General features: G+C 34.6%; 3 protein-coding genes across 3 annotated transcripts; all 3 read right to left on the minus strand.

Moving 5' to 3' along the window:
- LOC108226286 (uncharacterized) lies at nucleotides 1-7165 on the minus strand. Its single transcript, XM_017401234.2, has 10 exons — nucleotides 6843-7165; nucleotides 6242-6303; nucleotides 5396-5450; nucleotides 4546-4644; nucleotides 4173-4259; nucleotides 3529-3645; nucleotides 3251-3343; nucleotides 2969-2999; nucleotides 1975-2475; nucleotides 1-701 (listed from the first exon to the last, which is right to left on the minus strand). The coding sequence occupies exons 1-9, from the start codon at nucleotides 6936-6938 to the stop codon at nucleotides 2336-2338; spliced, it is 780 nt and encodes a 259-aa protein (XP_017256723.1). The 5' UTR covers nucleotides 6939-7165; the 3' UTR covers nucleotides 1-701; nucleotides 1975-2335.
- A 3361-nt stretch (nucleotides 7166-10526) lies between these two features.
- On the minus strand, nucleotides 10527-13075 carry LOC108225743 (uncharacterized). Its single transcript, XM_017400686.2, has one exon. The coding sequence runs from the start codon at nucleotides 12712-12714 to the stop codon at nucleotides 10912-10914; it is 1803 nt and encodes a 600-aa protein (XP_017256175.1). The 5' UTR covers nucleotides 12715-13075; the 3' UTR covers nucleotides 10527-10911.
- Nucleotides 13076-16183: 3108 nt separating this feature from the next.
- LOC108226112 (UPF0613 protein PB24D3.06c) lies at nucleotides 16184-22715 on the minus strand. The gene is made up of 9 exons (XM_017401064.2): nucleotides 22428-22715; nucleotides 21636-21712; nucleotides 20774-20879; nucleotides 20461-20553; nucleotides 20310-20375; nucleotides 18061-18206; nucleotides 17047-17155; nucleotides 16912-16976; nucleotides 16184-16741 (listed from the first exon to the last, which is right to left on the minus strand). Exons 1-9 carry the CDS (start codon nucleotides 22638-22640, stop codon nucleotides 16594-16596), a joined length of 1023 nt encoding a protein of 340 aa, XP_017256553.1. The 5' UTR covers nucleotides 22641-22715; the 3' UTR covers nucleotides 16184-16593.
- Nucleotides 22716-23321: the final 606 nt, after the last annotated feature.

The following is a 23321-nucleotide window of genomic DNA, read 5'->3' on the forward strand; positions in this document are numbered from 1 at the left end:
GATCTCCGATAACTACAGTAAAATAGTGGTGTCCATACAATTTTTCTCGCATATCCACAAGTAACAAACTTCACAGAGGACCTATAGCCCAAGCTTAAGGTGCTCAGTTGCTGCAAACTTGTACCAAATATTCTTTTCCAGACACTCTTTTTGGCATCTAGTAACATACTTTCACAAAATAGTAGATACTACAAACTTGCACCTAGAATGTTCATTATGTATTGCAACCCTACATCTCTCTTTTTGAATCTTCTTGATGTTCTATCTTACAAAAAGGTGAAAAGTGCATGTAAACTGAATTGCAAGCAAAGGGTTACCAAAAACAGATAAGGGGACACAAGTAAAGGAAAAGCAAATAGTTCAGCAACTTTAATCAGATTATCAACTATTCATCTATATGAAACACTGATTAGTCAATAAAAACAGAAAGGTGAAGAAAGATATACACAGTTTCGAACACCTGAAAAAATATGAAAACCAAATGTCAACTCAACTAACTGTAAGAGCAAACAAAGAGTGTCATGCCCAGAGAGGAAAGGAAAGTGTTCCATGACTAGGAGCAAGACTTGTACAATAGACCAAGGATAATAGACATGCAACAGGCTAAAACGAAATGAGGTATATGAAACCAAAACAAACGTACCAAGTATATCCCGTTCCTGACACCTGTGGCTTCTGGTTTTCGATATAATATAAACTACCTGTTGGGGATGATTACCTGCAAAACACAGAACTAGTGAATGAAAATACCTTAGGCTGAGTCGCGTACTAGGTCGCTCTCTTTAAGACGTTTCGCGGCTCTGCCCTAGGTGCAAGCAGTGTATAGCAGCGGCGTCCCCAGGATAAAACAGCCTTTCTTTCTATTCATCAACCAAGTCTTGCACCAGAATTGATTGGACTACACACTCATCTTTCTTATGCTCAAGACTATTTGTTTTTCTTCTTGTTAAAAATAGTGATCATTTCATGATCTATTTATATTGAGGTGAGAAGAACATCACTGATAGAATGAAAACTGAAGTCTTAAAAAGCTTTAAAAGGATATCAAAAATATTGCAAAACTGATGCCTTAATTTACTCCTAATAGACACAAACGGCTATAGAATTAACTAAGACCATCTCCAACCATACAGAGCCTTTGGCTAAAATATGAGTTGGCATTCTAAAATTAAAAAATATAGCCAACCACCTGGAAAAATAGCACTCAAACCACACTAATTTGTTATCTATAATTTTAGCCAACCTTCTATGGATGGCTATATTTGTCGAACCTCTACAGGTCTGTAGGAATCCTGTAGGAAGATTATACATCATTTATTACCATATTAAACTGATATATTCTATTTTAACAATCTAAAATATTAATAACATACTATTTTTAAATTATAGCCAACCAGTATAGCCAATACCATTGAAGCAAAATGTCTTACAGGTTCAGCAAATTTTACATAATGTCTTAGAGCATCTCCAACGGCGTTGGCTATAATCGTTGGTTAAATTAGACCTGTAAGACATTATGTAAAATTTGCTGAACCTGTAAGACATTTTGCTTCAATGGTAGTGGCTATATTGGTTGGCTATAATTTAAAAATAGTATGTTATTAATATTTTAAATTATTAAAATAGAATATATCAGTTCAATATGGTAATAAATGATGTACAATCTTCCTACAGATTTTCTTACAGACCTGTAGAGGTTCGACAAATTTAGCCATCCATAGGAGGTTGGCTAAATTTATAGACAACAGCTGAGCATGGTTGGAGTTGGGTTTTTAGAGCTGTTGGCTAAATTTTTTTATTTTAGGTATGCCACCTCACTTTATAGCCAAGGGCTTTAGATGGTTGGAGATGCTCTTGCAGGTCCAATTTAGCCAACGATTATAGCCAATACCGGAGATGCTCTAAGGCCATCAAAATTCAGACTTCTCTGTTTATGGGAAGATTTTCTATTTTTTAAATATATACCAACACTACCCTCTGCTATGAAGTGGAGTGGCTTATTAGCCCCACCTTCGTATTCCTCCCATATCAAAACAAACTACAAAATCAAGGAAGAACTGAACAAAGTTCAAGCGGAATCAAAAAAATGTGTTCTTACTTTGCACGGAGACATTGGTGACTCCATGAGTCATGAAAGGGATCTCCCGGGAAAAATTTCAAATTACCAAAAAACAGGATTTCAGCAAAGTGCCCCTCTATCTAAAAATACATGTATAATATGATGGTGTAACTATACAGGATTATGGATAATAACGAACTAGTAAAGACAGTATGTACATCCTAACAATTGGTTAGAAGAATCTACTTGAGCATCAATTTCCATATTCACGATTGTCTATGTCTCGACTACTAGTGGCTGCCGGATATCTGCAGGGGAATCAATGAAGGTGGAAAAGTTGTGGATGTCCTCGTTTTCGGCTAAAGCTTTCTCCAACGCAGACTTTGCAACTTTAGTAACCCAGAATATTAGAACCACTACAATCAAAGACAAGGTAGATTGCAAGGAGTTAGTATAAATTAGTTGAACGGCAACACTATGCAGAAAGGAGGCACAAGAGGACATCTGTTACCGCACATATTATGATTGTCCTAGAGAAATTTATTAGTTAACCATTAAGATAGACAATGTTATGTTAATTATGCGAGTTTTATTTCAAAATTGCTTATCATAATTAAAAACTGAAAGAAACTAGTAAACTACACATGATACAACTTATGAACAACCATAGCACATAGATTGAGCCATTAAAGGATATGAGTGCAGTATTTTTTTTTTTTTTGCTTAGTAAATATATGAATTTTTGTATGCAGTAGTACTTTAAATATGTTCCATATGCAGCATAATTCAAGAACGTGCTGCAGCTTTCTGTTTCGAGAAGCTACAAAATATGGAATCGGAGTTTCTTTAACTTACTAGCGTCTCATATGAGCTTTGTATACTAAAGTACAGGCAGAGATAAAAACTCACCCGACACCAAGAGACTGAAAATTATAAGCGCCTGCATCAACAACAAAAAGCAAAATGCATCACTTGCACAAACAAGACAAACCCACATAAAATTGGTGAATTCTGCTACATTTTCTAGTAGCTTGAATGACTTAATATGAAATTGTTTAACAGACATTTATCTATTCAGAAGGCACCCGTATAATTACGTTTTTGTCAGTGTCAAGGATCTCGGATATAAGAAAACTAAATGAACTTTGACAAATAAAGTTAAAACAAGGACATAATCAATAACACTCTTACCCATCGACTTTTTGAAAGTTCATGCCATCCATTAGTTACATCAGAAAGATCTTTGAGAGTTGTTCCAGCATATACCAGTACAAGAGTGAGTGGCTGTACAGGAAAGCTGCTAAATTAATATGACTTGAGGCTTAGCTTAATAGTTCCTTACGATTACTGTGACATGCGAAAGAAGAGGCTCATGTCGAATAGAGGGCATGTTCGGGTAATATACAGTAATATATTCTTGACTTGGAATTTATTTGCATAAAAAGGTAGTTGAAAGAAGATGAAGATACCATCATTCCCAACCATGTAGCCAGGATGTATTCCACCGTTGAGGTTGGTGTCATACACAAAAGGTAATTTAACATGCTGAATGGAAGTATAGGAACAAGCCGAAGCAGCAACATAATCTGTCAAAGTGAAAATTATCAACATTCAAAGAAGATATTCACAAGCCAGACAGAACACACATTGCATTAAGCAAGATCTTCTCAGGTCGACCCATTTCTTTGCTACTTTGCCCGACCGCCTACCTTTTCTTACTTCGGGTTGTCTACAGATAATGATATTTGCCAGTGGATCGATATCTTGACCAACACTTCTTTCCAAATTAATGAACAATTACCCTTTTAGACACCTAAGATGAACTGTCATTTATATTTGGAGGATTCGTAATATTCTACAGTGTAGAACCATTCCACAGTTTTATCTGAGGACACTTGGAGATTCATGTCAGCAGCATGCTTATATATGGAACATAACCAAATAATATTTCTCCAACTTGAGTTTTCTCTTAGGGGAGGTAGATTATATGTTTGAATACACTCAATATAACAATGCAACTATGCAGTATGCACCATGTGCACATGAAAGGATATGGGCTTATGATGTTAATAATAATGTGTGCTCATATACATTCACAAGGGAAAAAACCAACCTTGAATCCAGATTTCTGAACGGCTATAGCAACTGCCTGGAACTGTGGATAATCTTTCACCTTGGAAATAACAAATGACCTAGCAATCTGAAAGGATTCCATAAACAACTTTACAAATACAAAGTATTCAAGTGACATTTGGAAATAAGTTCATAAGAAAAAGTAATCAAAGGCCAAAGAAAAAGAGATACTGGAGGAAACGAATGCCTTTAATGAATCTTGTCAATTCAAGAAAAAAATTGCTTATTAACTTGCTAATATTTAGTGCTGCTGCTTTGTGCAGAAAGAAGAGTGTCATTATATTTTTGAGGTGTTGCAATGATGCTATATACCCAAAATTTATACCAAAGAGAATGTGCTTTTCAACACTTACTGTTCTTCCAAGAAGAAACACCGCAGCTGCACCAGCAGTAGCACCAGCAGAATCCGCAAGAAAACCCACAGGTAAGCCAAAGAGATAACCGCCACCCAGCTGAAAGAGAGACGCTAGTCGTTATAATCACATACATGCCACTAAGAAGATAGTGGTAAATAATAAAGTTAAAAAGGTTAAATGACAAAGTACAATAAGACCATTACACACGCACACAAAAGGGGGAAAAACATCTAATCAGAAAATAGAATGAACTTAGAATATTTGCAAGGGCCAAATATATAGCAAAATTTCCCCAAGTATTACAACACTTTAGCCACTGTATCTCTAGTTACTCAATGTTATCATATTCTAAACTAATTACTCAAACACGATTTTTTCTAAATGCGGCATAATTATCTTGTCTTTTGCATTAAATACTAAAAATATGAGATTTGAATTTCATAATATACAATGCATCAATTGTATTTTTATCTCGAAATGTCAATTTTGTTATTAGAATCATAGTTGGTTTCATTCTAAAATTAGATTAATACACTGCAATCTACTAATAAAAGGTAACCTACTTACGATACTTGCATAAACATGAAGAAATATATGGGGACAGATGATAAACATTAGCACACAGGAACACGCTCACACACACACAAATATAAGGGAAGGAATAATTATGACATGAAGCACTGAACAGTTTTGTATGCAATTATAAATCAGAATTTAACATTGAACGTGATGATCCACAACTTCTATGTAGATGGCTGTTCAGCTACTAATGATGAATTGTAAAGATTGCAGTTTGTTATGCCTTAAACAGAACAAATCCATGTAGCTGAAGAGGAACAGATCTTACAGTAAGTACTGATGCTGGAACAGCTAAGATCGTTAGAGGAATGTATGCAACAGCCCTGCATATTTCAACCAGAACTTACTTAAATACGAAGACAAAATGTTAAACAATATACACCATTTTTTTACTATGAATCAATCTTGTTGGGTTGCTCTGGAAGCACACATTGTCCTCATAATGTTGTTATGGTTTTGCTATCATGGCATCACTCTGGGACAAACTAATCACTATATGCTTAATATTTTCAGATATCTTAAATGATGAGCTTTCATTGTGTTAGACCAGCTAGGCTGGGAAGAATGCAAGTTTCAGAAGACTTTTACCCCAAATAGCCAATTATCTTGGCAGGAAATAACTTACAGAAAGATCAATGCCACATACCCAAGAAAACTGAGATGTCTGAAAAAAAATATTTAATAGATAAAACCATGTTGAATGCCTTTTACATCTTCTTTCCCCTTATAAATATGGAATTATCAGAAATTGCCAAGAGGAGAGGGATAATCTGTAATAATAACCTGTACTTGGGGTAGAATATTGGGGATGTCAGCATCCCCTCGTATAAGAAGGATGCGCGTGACAGATAGAAGTCTTAGAAAATGATATGCGCATTAATGAAAAATGAGCAATTGGTTCAATTTTGGTGCTTCATGATTCATGAAAAATGAGCATTTTGTTTAGTTCTGGTGCTTCATGCACTTCGAAAGAAAATTGTAGTTTCTTTGTTAAAAGTTATACAGCAATATGAGACTAGTCCGACCACAATTTTCTTCAGAATGACAAACTCAAGAAAACATATATATTCAACCACACACATAGTGAGTTGCATAATATTAAAGCTCCACTTACAATACTAGAGGCCCCCAACGCCCAAGATCTTTGTCAACCCAAATCAAGAAATCCTTCAATATCTGCAAAACAATAAGTCGTCCAGAAAGAGTTGCATCATACAGCTTATATTTCTTTCTCTATTTTTATCTACTGCGTAGTTTCGGATCAAATTATAAGGAATAGAACCAACATTCTTGAGTTTTATATTTCAAGTCCTCTACATATTATCACCCCTTAAGCCAATTTCATGATACATATGACAGAAAAATATGTGATGACCATAGTCTACTGTGATGACAGCTAGCTTGGACTCTATCAACACAGAACCATGATACACATATCAAATCCTCCTCTTAACATCCTATACTTCTGGCCTCTAAAGCTCGTAATTCATAACTTAACATGGTATTACAACTCTGTTGACCCGGCGGTCTCAAGTCCAAAATTACGTGAACCGGGTGAGAGTTGTATCACCACATAAGCATGATTTACGTATTAATCATATCAGCATATTCAATATCATGAATACCCACAAAATGTATTCCAATAAAAAGACACAAAAAGTAGCAAACAGCCATTAAAAAGCTTCATAAAGCAAACCCATGATTAAAAATCAAACCTTTTCAACTGGGAGAGTGATGAATGCTGTAGCAGTGGCAGCAACGAATAAAACAACAAGGGTATATCTCAAAAAAGAAAACCAATTAAAAGCCATTGAAACAAATGTTGAGGTGTTGATCAAGACCCCCTTACACAAACATGGACAAAGCGTAGCTAGAAGCCTAAACTTATCCAAAGAGTATCAAGATTTTTGTGGGCAACAAAAAAATATTGTTATGTGTTTGATGGAAATTGAATTTGCTAATAATGCAGACAAGAACACGAGAACACGACAGAGTCCAGTTCAGTACAGACTTTTTACCAATTTGTGTTTCTAATTTCTATGAGTATTATATATTTACAAATAAAATACTAAAAATAAAAAATATATTTTCGTTATTATGAAATAGAAAACAATTTATTTGCAAATTTGTATAGTCATCAAAAAATTAGAACAGTGTAATTGGGCCGACCAATTTTTGGTTTGTTTTCTCAATATACTTGGCGGGAATAAATCTTTGAATCTGTAATTCCATGAGCTGTTGGCAAGTGGATCATGATTAATTATCGTTGGAGCTTGACTAATGTACTCCACTGTCCAAATCTCTCATTTTTTAATTTAAAATTTCAAACATTTTACTGCATTTACCATTACTCTCTAGTGTTACAGAAATCGGGAATCGGACCTAATAGGTTGAGTTACCGATTCAAGGATTAATCAGAAATCGGGGATTGATCGGAAGGATTAATCAGAGTGAAAATCGGATTTATTTTAATATTAAAATATTATTTAATATTTTAGTTATTATTATATTAGCTATTTAGTAACTAATATATTTATTATATTTATAAACTCTATAATTATTCACATTTAAAGTAATATATTATTTTTATTTTAATAATTTATCATGTATACTTCGATTAAGAAATATATATAAAGATTAATCGGATTTTAAAAATCGAATCGGTGGCCGACTTTGCAGGGGATTAATCAGTTAAATGGAGGTTTTTTAGAACAATGGTTACAACTGAAGCAATGTGTTACTATTTTTTTTTTGAATCAGAGCACTAATAAAAATAATTAAAATCCCTCTTCGATGTTTGAGCAGCAGAGCATAGAACACAAGAGTGATTTTTGTTGTTTGTTTAATATATATATAATGAATAGCTGGCCTGGAGCCCTGGACCTAATAACCCGCTTTAACCCGAATTTTGACCGCGTTTGACCCGATATTATATAAAAAGTGTAATGAAAGGATTCAGGCTAATAAGATCGTGTGCGTGAGTTTTGCCTATATATCGGTCGATTTATCGGCTGCACAACCGATTTCCACAACACAATACTCCTTCTTTCTCCTTGTTGTTTATCTTGGAACGGAAAATTGACACGTGTTTTAAGTCTCTTGTAAAATGTAATTTCATAGATTATTTTAAATATAATTTAATAATTAACATTTATATAAAAAATTAAAACAACTTACGAAATCATATTTTATATATATCTTAAAATACGTGTCAAGCAATAACAAAAAAATTGTAAAAAATGAGAGAGACCAAGAGAATAATTATTTTTCATATTTTTGTCTTTAGGTGGGATTTTTTTTTTTTTTTTTTTTTGAAAATGAGAATAAATCTCAACGAGAATCGGCAAATCACCGTGATAATTCTTTCATTCAAGAAAGCTTATTATCTAACCGTCGGACATGCAAGATGACCGGGGAAATTTAGACAATAAAACTTTAATGTCCGAAAAGAAAATCGGCCTTCTTCCAAGAATCCTGAAAATAAAACAATAGAAACAAAAAGAATAATATAAGTCGATATATTTAACATATTACATCAAAATATTCCCACAATCATGATAACTCATGATTGAGACAATTAAGCTCTTAATTAAGGCATAATAATAAAATATTAATATCCTTAATTAAGACACAATTAACGCCCTCAAATAAGGCCCAATTAACGCCCTCAATAAAGAGGCATAATTTACGCCCTCAATAATTGAGGCACAATTTATGCCCTCAATAAAGAGGCATAATTAACGAGGCACAATTACCGCCCTCAATTAAGGCACAATTAGCGCGCTTTCCTTTCTGAAACCGGATCCCGTCCTGAAACCGCCGTCACCGCCACCATCGGCTACCACCGCTATGCTATCGATCAAGTTGTCTCGTCGTATGCGAAGCGAACAACGAAACGTATCACATATAACATGAAAATCGCCCAAAACACCAAAAACCAAATTTCATCAACTAAAATATATTTTCACCAAATTTCTAAACAACATTAAGATGTTTGTAAAATGTATGTATGGGGTCACACAAAATACACACACGGAGAGAGAGAAGGGTGGGAGAGACGGAAACACAGACAGAGAGAGGGAGAGAGTGAGGGAGGGAGAGAGAGAAGGAGAGAGAGAGAGGGAGGGAGGGAGGGAGGGAGGGAGGGAGGGAGGGAGGGAGGGAGGGAGGGGGGGAGGGAGGGGGGGAGGGAGGGGGAGAGAGAGAGAGAGGGAGGGAGGGGGAGAGAGAGAGAGAGAGAGAGAGAGAGAGACCTTGTGAATTGGGGGAGCAGTGGCAGTGGAAGAAGAGGAGGAGAGATTGCGTTGAGCAATCTGTTGGTAAGCATCTCTAGAAGCTGATCGGATTTGAGTAAGCATACATGACTTCATATACGTACAAAGCACGTAACATCTTCGTACTCAATAATCAACAAACTCGGTTATTTGTTCTCCCAGAAGATGAATCAAATTATCCCTCACATTCTTCTTGGGTCATTTTAATCGTAGCATCTTGCTAGAAATAAAACTCATTTGCTTGTTTTTTTGAAACTTAAGTATTTATACTTGTCTTTAAGTAAGTTGATTATGACCTCTGTGTGTGGAAAAAACTAGGGGTGTGCACGGGTCGGTTCGGCTCGGTTTTTACCAAAAACCGTTACCAAACCGTGTATGTCGGTTCGGTTCGGTTTCTAGGTATTGACCGTAACCGAACCGTTCGGAACGGTTTTTCTCGGTTCGGTTAACCGTTTGTCGGTTTCGGTTTTTTTCGGTTTTCAAATTTAATAATTTATTCTCTTTAATATCGTGCTAATAAAATATTACAAAAATCATATTAACATTGCGATAAAAATTATAAAAATCATATTAACAGTGCAAAAATTAATTAAAGGTAGTGGACATATTGATATTAAAGCATTAAAAGGATGGCAAAATTGAACAAACTATTAAATAAAATAGTTTAAAATAAAATATAATATAAATGTATATAGTCAGTAGCACATAAATCTATTAAATAAAATATAAATGCATATAGTCAGTAGCACATAAATATGTATGGAATAAATAAATATATATATTAAATATTTTAAAATAATATTAGCGGTTCGGTTTTTCGGTTTTTCGGCTCGGTTTCGGTTTTTTTTCTCACCCCTAGAAAAAACACTTCATTATAAACCATGGCAATAACACTCCAAAATTGAATTATTACTAGGTAGACAAAGGGTCTGTTCGGGAACCAAAAGCAGCTGGCTTTGCTTTTCTTAACCCGTTTGTGTAAAGAAGTAGAAACACTTTTAAGAAGCTGAGAATGCTAACTTACCTCTCACAGCTTTTGCTTCTTTTCCAAACACTTTATTAACTTATTTACTTCTCACTTCTACTCCACTTATTTACTTTAAACAAAAAATCACTTTTTTAATCTTGGCCAAACAGCTCCAAAATATAAGAATTGACACCTCTACACATAGTAGGTACATTACATATTGTTGTGTTAAGTGGGGCATTACATATGCCATTTGATCACCACAAGCTTTGATTCTAAATTCTAGTGGTAAAAATCCAAAACATGAATATACAAACAAATCATAGTACAGAATCTATGATAACATTCTATGGTATGTGGCATACTTAGGCCACCAGATGTATCTATCCTCAGATTTCAACCTCCTTTAGCTGGCAATACAACACATCTCAGCTTGAGGTATCCCATTGCTGCTGTAAATTTCCGAGCAATGCAATTTCTGAGCTGCAAGCATACTAGTTTACAATTTGGACTCCTGCAAAATTCGAGTAAAAACAAGTTAACCTATTGTTGACAAAGGGCGTTTAGCAGCACATGACATAACATGAGGTCCACAAAGTACTGGTGCCCAATCTGACCATCACGCCACTGCTTTTTAGCTGGAGCTCGGCCATAGTGTACCCCGTCACTGCATCGATTGTCAAAATGCCACGGATACGTCAAGTCAAAGTCATCAATCACCTTACTAACCAAACCAAATTGCCTTAGTTTGTCCAATAGAATCCCATTAAATGCCTCCATTTTGCTAGGATTGAAGGCCATTCTTCTTGCATAACCAGCAGTTGCAATTGTGCTCCTGAATATAATCTCTGGCAACACCAACCCTTTCTGGCGGACACCCTCAATCACTTCTGACCAAAAAGCTGCTGCATCTTCTGCCCCCCTCGTGAATCTCCTAATCGTAGGCCAGAAAACTCCGTCGTGTAAACCGGAATTAATGATTATGGTGTCCGGGACAATTTCTTGTGAGAAGTAGTTCTTCAACAATTCTCTGTATGTTACATTGTACAGTGAACTCAAACCCTGATAGTTCCCACCAACATTCGAATTGCCATTGAAAATGCTAGTAATTCGAACCGTCTGCATTGGATTGTCTGGGTTGCTGATATTCATATCAAAATGTCTAGGGACATTCTCGTAATCCAGGTCTAGGATAAATTTAAAGATGTTCCGGATAGTATCACAGTGATTTGAATCACCCCAGAAGAAAATCCAGCGGTTACTTAAACAATTCCAAGCTGCTTCACCTGAAAATAGCTTGAACGAACAATGAGTCGAGTATGTCCAACCATTACTCTCTAGCGAGCCTAAGGAACCATCACACCATGGCCGTTGACACGGAAAGTCTGGTTCTTGGCACCTAAATCTACCATCATCACTAATTCCACAGCTATCATTATTGGCATGCCGCGTCCATCTACCCGACCAGATGTCTCTAGTGAAATCAGACTTCATGCATTGTTGTATTGCTGGTAATTGTGCGGAAGACTTGACAAATTTAATTGGAATTGTTCGAAGCACATTATCAATTGCAAATCTTTCAGGGGAATTTTTCAATCCCTGATAGTGCCGAAACAAAAAGATTATAGTAAGATTGTAGTCTCCAGAAAAATCTGGGTGGACTTGAAGGGAAAACGTGTAGGTACCATTGCCTAAATCTTTCACTGGGGGCCTAGACTTCCACAACTCACCCGAAATATCAGTCTCAAAATAATCACCACCAAGACAATGAAGATTTCCCACTTCATCTACTGCTTGGAAAACAAATTCATGAATCTTCCCAGTAGGTAACTCAATGTACTCGCGACCGTCCAACTCAGGGATTGTGATTCCCACCGTCTGAGAGTCACTACACTGCCCAACACCTCCATCTACCCAAGCAGCTAAAAGATTCGATGTAAAGTTTTGCTCTACTTCTGCTGAAATCCATTCCAAACTTAGTGGCTCTCCAAAACTAGAATTAGTGGCATCAAGCTGATCTCGGGTGCCAATTAAGGGCATTGGTTCAGAATCTGCTTGAACATCTTCACCGCGCAGTGTCAAATTTTCTTGGAAACTTAACCTAGACTGACCAGATTCATTATACTGATCCATAATTTCATGGGTATGTGTCAAATGTTGATGAGCATTATTGAGCTTAATAGCAACAAAATCATTATGAAAACTACTAGAATCCCAACAATCAAACCCATAAATAATTAACAGACCAAGAAAAGATGCAAACATTAGTACCTTGAATGACCAATTAATCATAGGATTAATCTGATATCCCCATGAACAATCCTTAAACAAAGACTTCTGAGGCATCTTATAAACCAAAGCAACACAAACCCAACAACAATAAAAGCTCAAAGAACTAAAAACTAAACTACCCAGAAAACAAAAGCTAGTAAGAATCAAATTGCAACAAAAAAGACTTAAGCTTTGCAACTCAAATAGTATAATAAATTGAAACTTACAGCAGCCAAGAATGTGAGAGGTAGGTGGTGGGCAATGCTAATAAGCTGGTTATGAAGAATGTGAATGTGTAAGAATAGTTGAATATATAAACACAGGAGAAATTAGAGTGGGAAAAGTAGAAGTGAAGGATGGAAGATTGTGTGGTGTTTCAGATTTTAGAATGGACTAGTAAACTAGTAAAACCTCCGAAACAACCTAGGAAACTTAACTTAAGCTTCATGTTATACATGTTATACATCCTTGATCCGTGTGTGTTTAGTCATTAATGACCTCGGATTTGCAATTCATATTTTCTAAGTCCAATCTCCGTCCCTTTTTACATGTCCTTTTTGAAAAAAAAATTTGTCCTAAATTACTTGTCCACTTCTCTTTTCAAAGCAACTTTTTGTATGCTTTTTCAAAATGTAACAACTTCCAATGTTTGACTAGCATATATATATACACAATTCTATCTACTCCCTCCGTCCCTTTTTATTTGTCCCTTTTGAAAAAATAACGCATCTTAAGAAAATGTTAGGTGGATATCTTGTTTTCATACATATCCCTAATAAATGTAATGAATTAGATAGAATTGTGTATATATATATGCTAGTCAAACATTGGAAGTTGTTACATTTTGAAAAAGCATACAAAAAGTTGCTTTGAAAAGAGAAGTGGACAAGTAATTTGGGACAAAAATTTTTTTCAAAAGGGACATGTAAAAAGGGACGGAGGGAGTAATTCATTACATTTATTAGGGATATGTATGAAAACAAGATATCCACCTAACATTTTCTTAAGATGCGTTATTTTTTCAAAAGGGACAAGTAAAAAGGGACGGAGGGAGTATTTTCTTTACTCAAAAAGTTCAATATTTTTTTTAAAATATTGAGATAAGATATTTAATATACTTTTGACATAAAATAAAGGGATGAGCAAAATCGAACCGAAATCAAAAAATTGGATCAAAATGCATGAATTTGGTTCGGTCTTAATTTTGTAAAATTCGGTTCATTCGGTCCAAACCGAATAAATTGAAATACGATTCGATCTGGTCCGGTTCTTAAAAAAAATATCTAAATCAAATAAACCAAATAGTCCATATATTATATAATAATATTTATACTTATATATGTTATATATGTAAGCTATAATTATAATATCAATTATAACTTAATTATATTTATCTTTGGTGAAGATGTGGTAATTTATTGATATTATTTTTTAATGAATCCTAAATTTTAATTTTATTTATAATATAAGTTTTATTATTTAAAAAAATTCGGTTTTTTTGTCCGGATCGAATAGAGTTATTTCGGTTCGGTACGATACGGTCGATGATAAAATTTTGGTTTGGTCCGATCCGATCGGGAGATAATATAATTTTGATTTTCGCTCGATTTGACTTCTTTAAACCGAACCAAACGAATACTCACCCAAATAAAATATTTAAATACATACTTCCTAGTCCACTTTATCATTGTCATTATTTAGTTAATTTACTAGTTCTTTCAATATACTATGGTGTTTACTTCGTTTCTTAGTTTATAAGATAAGGTTGTATTGCATAAAATAAAAATAATTTGAGTTTATGTACGATTGTTTAACTTTAAATATTAGAGGATGTTAATATTTTTTGTACAATTAAATAAATTTATTGATCTTCTTAAAAGACATATTCTTAAATATCTGTTGACATAAAATTATATAAATTTATTAAATGACATGCCAAAATGAAAATAATAGATTTGACACATGGTTGACATCTCTCTCTTGCTTCAATTTAAATCAAAATTACATTATGGAGTAGGTTTAAATAATATGTACTGTTTATATTAATATTATGGATATATTATTATTATTATTGTTACAAATTTTAAATTTTTTAGCAAGAATCATAAGGAAACTACTGGACATTGCTTGTAATAAAATTCAATCAAGTGAATATATTTTTTTTATCAACACTTGCTAGAATTCTAAGATTATAATTTCTTTATTTGTAATTTTCATACTTAAGTATCACTAAAACTAATAATTCACAATTATAATAACTATAAATGATTAATATATCCTGTTACATATATGATAAAGCACAGACAGCTCTGGTTGACGAGTGAAAAATATTTCAGATCTCATTTAGAAAATACAAAACATGGAGAAGTTGCTTGAGAAAAGCCAACTATTCCGTTCTAAAAAAAATCCATCAAATTTGACACTAAAATGGGTTGCGTCTTTGAGTGGTGCAAGTGAGGACACCTATCATTCTTATTTGCAGTAAACTCCAAAATATCTATTCTTTTATATGTATGCAAATATTAATTTCTTCTGTCAAAATAAATAAAATACAAATATTACTTTCTCTCTAATATTACAATAATGATAGTACACAATTGTATCTGTTAGTACACAATTGTATCTGTTTGAAGTAAATATTATGAAACGCGCCATGGCTCATGAGAATCCATCTATCTGTGTAGGCTTAAAGTAGATGTTTAAATATGTTTCTTAGCTTTAAGCTCTGATTTAAAATTATTCCCAGATCATTTTTATTTTGTTATTATATTGTTTATTAACTTATAAATCAGACTGCACATCAAGTCACGTCCATAATTCACATACTCCTGGCATATATTACTTATATGCAACACATTTTATATACAACACATCAAGCCACGTCCATAATTCACATATTCCGGGCATATGTTACTTATATGCAACACATCAAGTCACGTCCATAATTCACATACTCCGGGCATATGTTACTTATGCAACGCAAGATGAGAATCCGTACACACTTGATCACATTCTTCCAACAAGCTGCAATGGATTTATTTCACTTCACCGTTTGGCTTATGAGCTATCTCCATCCTCACACCACACATGTGACATGTCTTCACTTAAATGTTCAAATTCTAAACACCACCAAATATAAACCGTCCATCTCAAATTTACACGTGAGAATATTTATATTTGTAAACTTTATTATTATCAAACAAAGAAAATACAAATTCTTTTAAGTCAGATAATGGAACTTCACTTCATGCCAAGAGTATTAAGCAATTAGATACAATCTGAATAAATTGCAGTACAACTTTGCCTGTAATGCTAAAGAAATTATAAATTCGGATCCATTATTACTACATTAGAGAGAGTGGTAGCACCAGCACCGACAGAAATAAGTCAAATGCAAGAGAGAATCATGCCACATGCCTTCATGCTTACTGCCAACCTTGCCTTGCTACATTTTTGAATGGATTGAGAACCGATGCGTAAGGGTTTAGCAACCAATGACGATTCTCAGTCTGACAATTTATTTATATATACATACACGTCGAAAGGATTATTATATGCCTTGCTTAAGATATAATGCCAAATGTCTCTGCTAAACATAACAGACAGCCTAACCGATGTATTAGTATAACATTCCTAGACTGACAGAGCAATAACAGTAATGCGGAAGGTCCCAAAATATTTACCATGAAGATGCCGCGTAAATATTTTGCCACATTACGAGTGCTGTTTAAATGCATGCATATGAATACTCCGGATTTTCTGGCTATTTGAAGTGCCAAAATCAATATCTTACTATTTAATAATTCATAGAAGCTCTGCTGAAATTAGACAAAAACTGCAGCTAGAACTAACCTACAGAAAAAATCAACTAAATTTGTATGGATCGCAACTTAAATGCTATGAGCAAGAGAAGATTAAAAAATGGCTTGAGGTACAAGAAGTGACCACATGAGTTTAGCTCCAGGGGTCGTCCCACCCACTGGGTCCTTCTTTCTTTAGAAATCCAATTATTGCTTGAACAGCTTCTTCAACTCTGTTAGACAGCGAGTGGTTTCCATATTCAATCTCGACTTTCTCTGCACCACCCATTGCTCTACACAATCTGCAAAAATATGATGGTCATTGCGAAACACAAGCACATAACTATTCATGCAAAGGTGTACACCTAGTGCAAGACACAGAAATTTGGTTGAAATATATTGGAACATTGGTCACCCATGCGTCAATGACTCAATAATGTATGTACAAATGATAGAGGACTTTCGCACTAGCCTGTCAGCCAAAGCTTTCTTGTCTACATAATCTGGTATGTATTCATCACCCATAGAGAACAAAACCTGCCAAAAGAACCAGCTTAAGTCTCCAGGCTCAAACTGTCAATAATAAAGATGAGATGGCAACCGTAACCTGGCACGGTGTGTTTGACATGTGTCCTAATCTCTGTTTCAGCTGGTCATCGCTAAGGTCAGAGCTGAACAGGTCATCGTCACCCATGTATGCACAAAGAGAATGATATCTGCACAGTTACTAATTTCAGCTAAACAGAAAACAGATAAACAATTAAGTAGTGAAAACTACAAAGATGACAAGCAATAGTTTCAAACTTGTGTCTTGAGAACGAAAAGCAAGGACATGCAAGTAAAAAAAATAAAATCTACAAATATGAAACATAACATATAATTTCAGACTTCTATTACCAACACAATAGAATATCTTTGCCACATCTTCGAGCTGAATTCTTTAAAGATAGGCAATAGGCACATAGACTAATGAGCTTGTCTTTATTGATTACACAAGTGTACAAATCAAATTAAGGATACGTGAAGTAGCATTTTTTATGAGATTAAAGGTGAAACAGTCCACAGCAGTGTTCTTGCTTGATATTGTGATAGCTGAACAGGTACACAATAAACGTAGACCACAAGAATGACTTTTAAGCAAAAAAAATATCAAGCTAATACATATATATTTTGTACCCTAAATTATATGAGTAGTTACAGTTTGGGTTCACATAAAACACAATCAACACCTACTTTGTGATTGGCATAATGTTCAATTTGGAGTTAAACTTAAACATTGAAGATATAAACAACCATGTTCCCTCAACATTAGCTCAGTTTACTGGAAGCTCGTGAGCTTTATATCAATACATTACAAGTCCTAATAAAGTAGCGAGGATAGTTTGCAACTTGGTACAATAAAAAGTAGATACAAGAATAATTAGCGGATCTAAGGTGGCATGGCATTAATGAACTTCCCATCAAAGCATGAGGATGAAGAAAGTTAAAAAAAATGCGGAACGATTGGAATTCACTTTCTTTTAATTAGACATGCCTAATAGTACATTCTCTCAATAATACATGCTTAATAATACCATTGGGTAATTTCAGACTTCGAAGCACCAATGCTTGATTCACCTACCTATAAGCAGTTATTGGTGAATCAGGATTTGCTTCCCTGGGCATTAACTCAGACCCCCGGCCTTCACTAATCATCTTAGAGGCCAAATCAATCATAGGAGCTGTTTCAGGGAGAGTTGCTTTATATTCTCGATCACTGACTGGAGCCTGAAAAATCCAAAGGAAATCACGATTTGATACATAATGCATAACATTAAGGGTCTACAAGGCCACGTATATTTAAAGACTATATGTGAGACTATACCATATCCTGTAGAGAAAGAAAAGGCTGGGAAATTTTAGGAATCTGCAAGGGTCACAAAATAGCTTGCCAGCATAACAACTCTTCCATGAGTATGCCAGTAATATACCCATATTATAATTTATAGGCAATACATACATATAAGCACACGGGGTGACGAGATGTGACAACCACTTAAAGTTCTTTTTCTTAAAGAGTTGGGTTCATCCCCAAACAAAGGCAGAGTGCAGGGCAACACTAGAAACAAAAGATAGTTGAAATGCTTGACAATAAGGGAAACAAGTCCTCTTACAGTGGCTGAGGTCAGCAAGCCAAGCCTCTCCACCACCAATTCCTTCTGTGACCACCTATTTCCCAGAATCCATATTTAACGTAAAATTCAGAACATTTAACCAGACACTGGTATAAATTTATAAATCAAACACCCCCAAGCCCTAACGAGTTTTTCTTAACTAATTAGCTCATTGGTTCCTGAAAGGATTCTTGCAAAACCATTCTCTTATTTGTGTTTGCATATAATGATATAAATGCTTTTTTTCTTCAAATTGCACTGTATTATTCCCAGGATAATAAATTGCACTGTTTTGCTATTAAACGGTCATGCTAATAAAGAAAATAAATACCCACAAGAAAGGGTTTCCATGCATGTCCACCTGTCCCCCCCAAGTGCAACGTGTTGCTATGCATGCTGCTGTATAACATATCTCATAGCCTATATATATCTCTTTTCTCTAATTATTCTTTCAGTAATAGGTTAGTAATTTAAGGTTCAGTCATCTAGTCTTACTATGGAAAATATCATTGCCAAGCTCTCTTCTTACAAGCCAATGATCTCCCAAACACACATCACCACCATCCACCGCAACCCTAAGGCTTTGATAACCCGAATGAACCAATCTGACACACAGGCTGACTTTCCAGAAACGCCTCAAACGAAGCCACATACCTCAAAACAACTTCCAATAACTCCAAATTACCCAGACTTTGGTCCAGTCCCACCTGAAGAGTTTCCTAAATCAAATCGTGAGAACTCAGGCCCAAACTTTCCGGTCCCACCAAAAAAAAATCAGCAAGTCCCTGACGCTCCTAAACCACCTATGCCATCGCCTACTGGATCTGGAATTCTGCCGTCGCCCAATGGATCTGAAATTCCGCCGTCGCCTACTGTGTCTGAGATTTCGCCACCGAGTGTGTTTCCACCTAATGACCCTGATGCTATACCCATGGGGCTGCTGGCTGTGGAACCTCCCCGGAGGCTCCCCAAGTTTTCCCAGAAACAGATCAGAAATGATTGTGTAAGATTTTAACTGTTTCCAAGCTATTTAATGTAGTAGCTTCCCTTATGCATACCATTACAACCAACTGAACTTCGTCAAATAATTATTCGGGAAAAGCTTTGGGACCCTTGTTCGATATATGTCTGAATGAAAATGAAAAATCTCCTTTTTAGCTAACTACTATTATTATTTTAATTCCTATTTTATGGCATTACTAACTTGCAACATAACCAAGCTAGTATCAGTATTCTACTATATCCCCTCCCCTAATCCCTTTGTGGCCACCCACTTTTTGTGTTAACTATTGACGAATTTCTTCTTTGATTATCTCCAATGCTTAGTCTAGTAAATATCTTTTGTCCTTGTTACCAAAGGTCAAGGATATGAGCCTCAGTTGAGGCAATTGTTTGCATAAGTAATATTTTTTAGTCATTCACCTTGCCACTTCAAAAAAAAGAAGTAAAAATGTTATGCCGACTTAAATTATACTCCATGATATGTAAGATGAGATCAAGCGTCAACTAATAAGATCTTAATCACCATAAATATATTTACAACTACAAAATTATAAGAATCTGCATTATTCATTTTCTCCAGCTTACATTGGTCTAGACTCTAGAGAGCAGCAATTAAGGAGCAGGATATCATATGACAGCTTGAAAAGAGATAAAATATGGCTAAGAAGTTGCTTCAAGAATAGAATCCTGTGTATATAAATATATAGGTGCATACCTGCAAAATAGCTCCACGGACCGCTCTGGAGCATGCGAAATTTGTACGCAGATAATATACAATATCCTATATATAACCAACAAACAATGATAAAATTTAATCTTTCCAATAGCAATAGTTGATATGTACCCCATAAAGATAATTTACTTACTTGACAGCCAGTACTGTGTCCGATCAAGATCACGCCCTCAGAATCTTCTTTATTAATGAAGTAACTAATCAACTGATCAAGCTCCATGGCATCCTTAAGTACACGCACAGAATTTAACTCAGCTCTAGATGCACTTAATAATAATGAACCTTGTAGCAAAATGTTGCTACTAGCATGTTGCTCATACATACTAGTATACTACTATTAGACACTAAATGTCTAAATCACATATATAATACTTGATATTTAGACATATATAGAACAAGGAGTAGAGAATCAACAGAAGATCATGGTCAAGAAAAAGAGTGCTTACTTCTTTCAAACTTGAGATGCCATACCCACTATAAGAAGATGAAAGCAAAAATTGGACTAGGGTCCACTTCTCTTTGTCAAGAGCAACCGCAAGAGGTTCTAAGTATCTGCGCAATGTAAGCTCACTTAAGTTCCCAGCACAAATTGTAGAAAGAATCTCACTTAAGTTCCCAGCAAAAAGACAATTCATTTATTTATGATGAAAATCTACTCTAATTTTTATTCAAATGGGTTAATCATTTTTTTCCCAAATATTTCTTATTAGTTGTGATCTTTGGCTTTGAACCTCGCCTTATTCATTCTTCATCTCTATTTTTCATCATTATCAAATATGTTGGATGCAGCAAGGTTCTAGTCTAAGCAATATTCTCATCCAATGTTCACCATGAAATTTTTATTGTTCAATTGCTACTATAATATAACATGCAAATTTCGGGCCATCTATGCCCCTTTGTAAAACATTTGATAACCCTCCCATTCACCAATAGATCCATTTATATTTTAGAGAAAGCTTACGTGCAGCGAATTTGTGGTTTCAGGCAATTGCAGATGCGCAATCTATCACACTTGAAAATAAGGTTTAGGTCCAACCCATGTCATATTATAACTCAATACTTAAAAATTAAAGCTCGGTATGTTTCATGTCCACTACTAGCAGCATGTATAATGAACTGTATGTGTGTTCTACCCAAGATGAGGATGGTGATATGAATATGATGGGAGTATCACAGAAAATTAAGAGGGGTTGAGAATAATACAACAGAAGGATAAATGGATGATAATAATAAAAATAAAAGATTAAAATTAACTGAGCAAGAAGGATAAACAAATGATAACTTATTGAAGCATGTATATTGACATACTCAGTAGCCAAAAATCCATCTGTCAGACCGCCAATAAATATGACTTGTTGTTTATAGTCGCCTGTTTTAAATGCAACCTGCATGATGCATTGAACTCAGATTTCGGGAAATCAAATAGATTAAATATTATTACATAGAATGGCTAGTAATGCAAAGAACCAAGTCAATCTTTTGATACATTGCAGAGGAATATATTCAGGGTAGTTTAGCCACCAAATAAGGAAACAGAGGAACCAGCATAATCTGCCATTATATTCTAAATTTGAGTCTCCCAGAACTTAAGTGGTCAACATTCAACAATAGTAGTTCAATAGACACATCATCTTTATTTGGAAGACATGTTAGTCATCAAGGTTTCAGTTAATCACAGTAGAAAAGATATGCACCACCGATACAAAGCAAGAAAGACAATTAGAAGCGCAGATACAAAACAATACAAGGAAAACCTACACCGAACCACATATTAATTTGACTTTTCAGGGAGTCCTAAGCTATAAAACACAAGAAAAAGTTACCGCAATAGAATCCATACACTATCCTAATTTTCATCCATACACCAGCATTCCACCATTCCAAAGTATCAAAATTTGAATATAGAAAACTCAAACACAAGTATGAAATGGCTAATTCCTTTCATTTTGTAACAAAATCACAAATGGGCTATCAAAAATTTCACATCCATCAAACATAAACACAAGTATCATCAACAAAACTTATCAGATCAAAACATATAAGCACAAAACAATTGAGTAAGAAAATAGAGTTAACATGAAATAAACATGAAGATGATACCTGTATTGGTTTGGGACCGTACTTAAACAAAACCCCCTGAAACTGCTTCTTTTTGTTAACTGGGCCAACATAATTTCCGGCGAGTTCAACCGGATCATTGGGAATTTTAGGAGTTTTTGGAGTATCCACACGGCCAGAAAAAAGGCCGGAAAACCAAGAACCGGTGCCGGTGGAATCAGGGCTACGAGGTGTGGATGATTTATTGTTACTCATTACAATTTGTAGCAGTATAATTTATATGCAGCTCGATCCATACTGAATCTATGTTATTTGATCCAAATATCTGTAGTAGCATTTAGTGTAAATCAATTACACTACTTACAATTTACAAAGGGATTTTTATTTTATTTTTTAAAGGAAAGAACGTTTTAATTTTTATTTACTTTTACCAAAATTAAATTTAAAATAAATGATATCTCTGAATATATATTTTCGGGGATATTATTTATTCATTTGGAATATAAAAAAATATATAGTTATGTATAAGATTATGTTAAATTTATATGATATCATAATTTGTTTTAGAATAAGATTTTTTGCGTATCGGATAATGAACCATTTAAATAAAAGATTATTTTAGATCATACTAACAATTTGATCTAAAATAATGATGGATTTATTAATTTTTATGAAATATTATTATGATACGCTATTTCATGATAACGATACATTAAGTTATTTCAGGTGTATATATGTAATAGTCTCACTTGTAAATGTAATGGATAATTTTGATATCGTGTGTTATATATATCGCCCTATGTGGAGAACATGAACACTAAGAACACTATTGTTCTGTTGTAAAACAATACAACATTAAAAAAATAAAAAAAATGCTGAACAATTATATTTATTGTTCACACAACCAAACTGTTCTCGCATGCCTGAACCATTGCC

Source organism: Daucus carota, chromosome 1, assembly GCF_001625215.2.
Source record: "Daucus carota subsp. sativus chromosome 1, DH1 v3.0, whole genome shotgun sequence".
In the NCBI taxonomy this organism is placed as follows: domain Eukaryota; kingdom Viridiplantae; phylum Streptophyta; class Magnoliopsida; order Apiales; family Apiaceae; genus Daucus; species Daucus carota.

What these genes read in the sequence shown, in the direction of transcription:
- LOC108226286 (XM_017401234.2), bottom strand. Translation starts at nt 6,938, where the DNA reads ATGGCTTTTAATTGGTTTTCTTTTTTGAGATATACCCTTGTTGTTTTA. An exon ending in TTCCAGCATCAGTACTTACT is followed by an intron (nt 4,645 to 5,395) that starts GTAAGATCTGTT and finishes TCTCTCTTTCAG; the next exon opens with CTGGGTGGCGGTTATCTCTT. An exon ending in AACTTTCAAAAAGTCGATGG is followed by an intron (nt 3,000 to 3,250) that starts GTAAGAGTGTTA and finishes TTGTTGATGCAG; the next exon opens with GCGCTTATAATTTTCAGTCT.
- LOC108225743 (XM_017400686.2), bottom strand. Translation starts at nt 12,714, where the DNA reads ATGCCTCAGAAGTCTTTGTTTAAGGATTGTTCATGGGGATATCAGATT.
- LOC108226112 (XM_017401064.2), bottom strand. Translation starts at nt 22,640, where the DNA reads ATGAGTAACAATAAATCATCCACACCTCGTAGCCCTGATTCCACCGGC. An exon ending in TCCGTGGAGCTATTTTGCAG is followed by an intron (nt 18,207 to 20,309) that starts GTATGCACCTAT and finishes TGGATTTTTCAG; the next exon opens with GCTCCAGTCAGTGATCGAGA. An exon ending in TGTCAAACACACCGTGCCAG is followed by an intron (nt 16,977 to 17,046) that starts GTTACGGTTGCC and finishes TTCTTTTGGCAG; the next exon opens with GTTTTGTTCTCTATGGGTGA.